At 43.7% G+C, this 3,918-nt stretch overlaps 1 protein-coding gene across 1 annotated transcript; it reads left to right on the top strand.

Annotated features, from left to right (window-relative positions):
- The first annotated feature begins 1,101 nt into the window (after positions 1-1,101).
- Positions 1,102-3,596, top strand: LOC147633345 (F-box/kelch-repeat protein At5g15710-like). The gene has a single exon (XM_086805839.1). It carries the CDS (start codon positions 1,967-1,969, stop codon positions 3,368-3,370), a length of 1,404 nt encoding a protein of 467 aa, XP_086661965.1. The 5' UTR covers positions 1,102-1,966; the 3' UTR covers positions 3,371-3,596.
- Positions 3,597-3,918: the final 322 nt, after the last annotated feature.

The raw sequence follows: 3,918 nt of genomic DNA, 5'->3' as shown, positions 1-3,918 counted from the left end.
TTTGGGGATGAAACATTACAAGAAATTGTACTACCAAAGTAAAAGATGAAGGTGGTACCATAGAAATGATGAAAGCACACATAATAGAGATCAATTCATGCAAAAATTTACAAAGTTTGACTAAAATAAGAAAATGTGGTATGCGTAGAAGACAAAGTCAAGGGCGGTAATATATGAAAGAGTTGTCTTTAAGGGTCGGGTGGTGCCTTGAACAAAAAAGATGGGTGGGAGTTTGTAAAATAAAGACATTCACAATTCTTGAGTGTAGATAAGGTTTCACATGGCTAAATGTTTCACACATGTACAAATACACAAAGGAGTGGTTAAAGACTAATGGGAATGAAATAAATCTTATGTTGTCTTTTCAAGTTCATAGTAGTGTTGTAGTGCGTGCAAAAGTACTCTAAAGTGCTATGAATCTTAAATGGGCCCCAAGAATTACAAAATCACTTCCTAGTTTTGCAAGGTTTAGGTACTCGAATCTTTAATCATTTGAGGGGTGGTACTGTGCCACCCCCACCAACATCTCCTCCACAAGGGCTACCCATTTAATTATCACTTGGGGATTAAGGTACCTCAAGATGGGTCCCCTATCACATGACGGTTGGAAATTTAGGTATGCAAGAAAAGTTATACTAGGGGCCCAATTTAGTCCTCTTGTTCAATGGTTGAGAGAGCATAGGCACTGGTATATAGGCCTTAAGTTGGGTCACTCCATTTGATGAGACTTGTCCTCGAATGGGAACTAGCCCCACGTGTATTGTCGAATGCATCAAATGGCACTCCTTTCTTTTTATAAAAAAATGATAGAGAGGGGAGGGAAAAAAAAAGGCAAGAAGAGGGAGAGGTGCTCAAGGCCATGTTATTATATTCAAGTCCAAGAGTTCTTGTTGATGATAACTATGTGAGAGGTGACTAGAGGGTGAGGTGTAGCTAGCAAGGTTCAAACCCGGTCGTCATCGCGAAAAAGGATGGGTAGGCTACACATCCAAGGACTAGTATAAGCTTGCACACACACATAGAGACACACACACACACACATATATTGATACATATTTGAGGGGGGTGTTTTGTTTTTCCTTTGATTTTTGGGAGGTTGCTTGGGGGCTCACCAAACCAAAACCAGCACCAACTCCCATTCAATAGAAAGATCGTCGTTTACTCTTTGTCTTGCTTTTGCTTTTTTGCTTTTCTTCATGCATGCAACTTTGGCCACGCCGGTGGCCCAAATTGGTACAATAATACGGGCATTCAAAGGCTATGGCTTCGTCTGATAATCAAATTTTGATCGACTTTCGATCCAGCTGTCTGTAAGTTCAAATCTTCTCTGCACCGCAAGCTAACAGAGAGAGAAGAGAAAAAGCAAGGGGAAAAAAAAAAGCAAAGAGAAAAATGGGCTTGTGAAGGCTACCATGGCTATCTGACAGAAGAATTTGGCGTCGCTTTTTCGTGCTTTCCGGCAAAAAGCAGATCGCCCAAATGCAGAAAGCGCCTTTCTTCAACAAGTAGCGACAATTTGAGGTAAGACGCCCCACTCTTAAAAAAAAACAAAACAAAACAAAAAGCAAAAAGCAAAAAGCAGCGTAACACAAGCATCTCTTGAACGCCATCTTGGGCTTAGATGCTGGCTCAAAGCACGGCAAGTGGGGTTTTTTTTTTTGGGTTGCTTGTTGCCATGATGGTGAAGAAGAAGCTGTAGCACAGAACCTTTTCTTTTTCTGCACATTTCTTTCAATCCAAGAAACCCTTCCCTTTGATCCTTCTTCTGCCATCTCCAATCCCCTGCATAGAGTCTCTCCATAGCCATTAAACTTAGCATACATTAGCATGCAATCACAGTCTCCTGATCTTACCATACATATATAGCCAGCCATTCAACTAAGCATGCATCTCCCATTGCCATTGCCATTCCATCTCAACATGCTTTCTCTTTCTTAAACATTGACCTTGACAGAGGCTCCATAGCATGAGCTTCTCTGCAGATGCCTTCTTTGAACCTCCAAACAAGCTCCACCGCCGTTCCATCTCCATCCACCATCCCTATCTCTCCTCTTCATTTTCCATCCAGCACAACATTTCCTACTCGTCTTCCGGCGAAGCTAGCAGCACCATAAGCTGCTGGGATGGTAGCCGCCTTCATCACTCCCATCCCCCTCTTACAAGAGGAAAAGGGGTCAACAGCAGCAGCGGTGGCAACAACTACTACAGCAACAGCACCACCACCAACATTATCAGTAGTGATGCTTCTTCCTCAAGTGCATGCTCTGTCCTATGCTCTCTGCACCCCCCTTTGCAGCCCCACCTCTGGAGTGAATTGCCACAAGAGCTTGTGGAACGCATCCTTGCCTTCCTGCCCGTCTCCGCCATTTTCCGCTTCAGCGGGGTATGCAAATCATGGCGTGACCTCTTCTTTTCACGTGCCTTTCTGCGTCTTCTTACACAGGTTCCAACTCATGCATCACATCATCATCATCATCAGCATGGTGCATACTTCCTTGCCCTCAACCGGTCACGCTATCAACAACTCTCCGCGTATGAGGTGATCTCCAAAAAATGGTACTCTTTTCCCTTAGACTTTCTGCCTATGGTGGCATACCCAGTCACTGCTGCCGGAGGCCTGATCTGCTTTCTGAGTTCAAATCTAGACACAGGTTACATAACCCTCATCGTATGCAATCCATTGACAAGAAGGTGGAAAGAGTTGCCATCCATGCTTTACAAGAGACTTCCATCCGTAATCTCCATGGTGGTAGACAGGAAAGCAATGACATACAAGATCCTTGTAGCAGGAGGCTTGGAAGACTCAAATCTCTACAGGAGGACCACCGAGATGTACGACTCCGCAACAGGGGGCTGGGTACACTGCGGATCTCTGCCTCAGGATGAGGACATAAGCCGAAGTATGGTGGAATATTGTGGTTACTATCTGTGCCTGACAAGGGGGCCAGGAAGTGGCCTGCTTGCATTCAACCTGCAGACACAGGTATGGATAAAGATGCGGACAAGCAAGATACCAGGGTATTCGAAGTTCCGGCATCTGGTTGAATGCGGGGGCAGCATTCTAGTCATAGGGAAAGCTCTGAGGAGGTATGTGTTGGGGCTGTACATATGGTGCCTGGATCCCACAACATTGAGATGGAGGGAGGTCGGTAAGATGCCACGGGCCATTTGCGAGCAGTTCTTCAGCTCGCCTTCAGAATGCTTCTACTGTACTGCTCAAGGGCACCTAATCTTCTTCAGCAGGTACTTCTACAACCAAGGCCTTGTGTACAACACTGTGGAGAACTCGTGGCAGCAAGTCGCAGGGTGCCCTCTTCTCACACATCCACTTCTTCTTCCATTTGATCCTGGCTTGGATCCTGTGGATTGAATCCAAAGCAAAAAGCAAAAAGACAAAGATTACAGACAGTGAAGCTGTAAACCATTGTTTGGATAGTGTAGGTCAAAACACACATTTTACCCCCATTCATTCAAGGCTAAGTTAGTTTGGTCCTTGGCATATACTCTTGTGTTCTAGTATTCAAATCAATTGTGCAAGCTTTGAAAAGCTTGGAATTTATTGTGCATTAATTGGGGATTCCTTGATGTTTCTCACAAAGCTTGCCCATTACCCAAAGCTTTTGAATTAGACTATGGCTTCAGTAGTTAACTTTTGTGTCACATGCCTTTGCCCCCATTAGCTCTAAATGTTAAGAATAAGAATAATAAAAAGGTTTTTTTTTTTGGGGGGGGGGGGGTGTTATCATATAAAACAATTTCTATGATGTCAAGGATTAAAGTTGAATATAAATTAAACATATTCATCGAGGCGTATAATTGAAGCAAGATAGGCTAAATAAAAAAGAGGGGGGGATACTTATTTTCATTTAAAGGGGTGACCTTTTGTATGTCTTCAATGTGTGTGTAAGTAAAGCTTGT

This window comes from Cibotium barometz, chromosome 12 (assembly GCF_041138505.1).
Source record: "Cibotium barometz isolate CiBa-2024 chromosome 12, ASM4113850v1, whole genome shotgun sequence".
Lineage (NCBI taxonomy): Eukaryota > Viridiplantae > Streptophyta > Polypodiopsida > Cyatheales > Cibotiaceae > Cibotium > Cibotium barometz.
The sequence above is the reverse complement of the archived record's forward strand: the minus strand, read 5'-3'. Positions and strand labels throughout refer to the sequence as shown.

What these genes read in the sequence shown, in the direction of transcription:
- LOC147633345 (XM_086805839.1), top strand. Translation starts at nt 1,967, where the DNA reads ATGAGCTTCTCTGCAGATGCCTTCTTTGAACCTCCAAACAAGCTCCAC.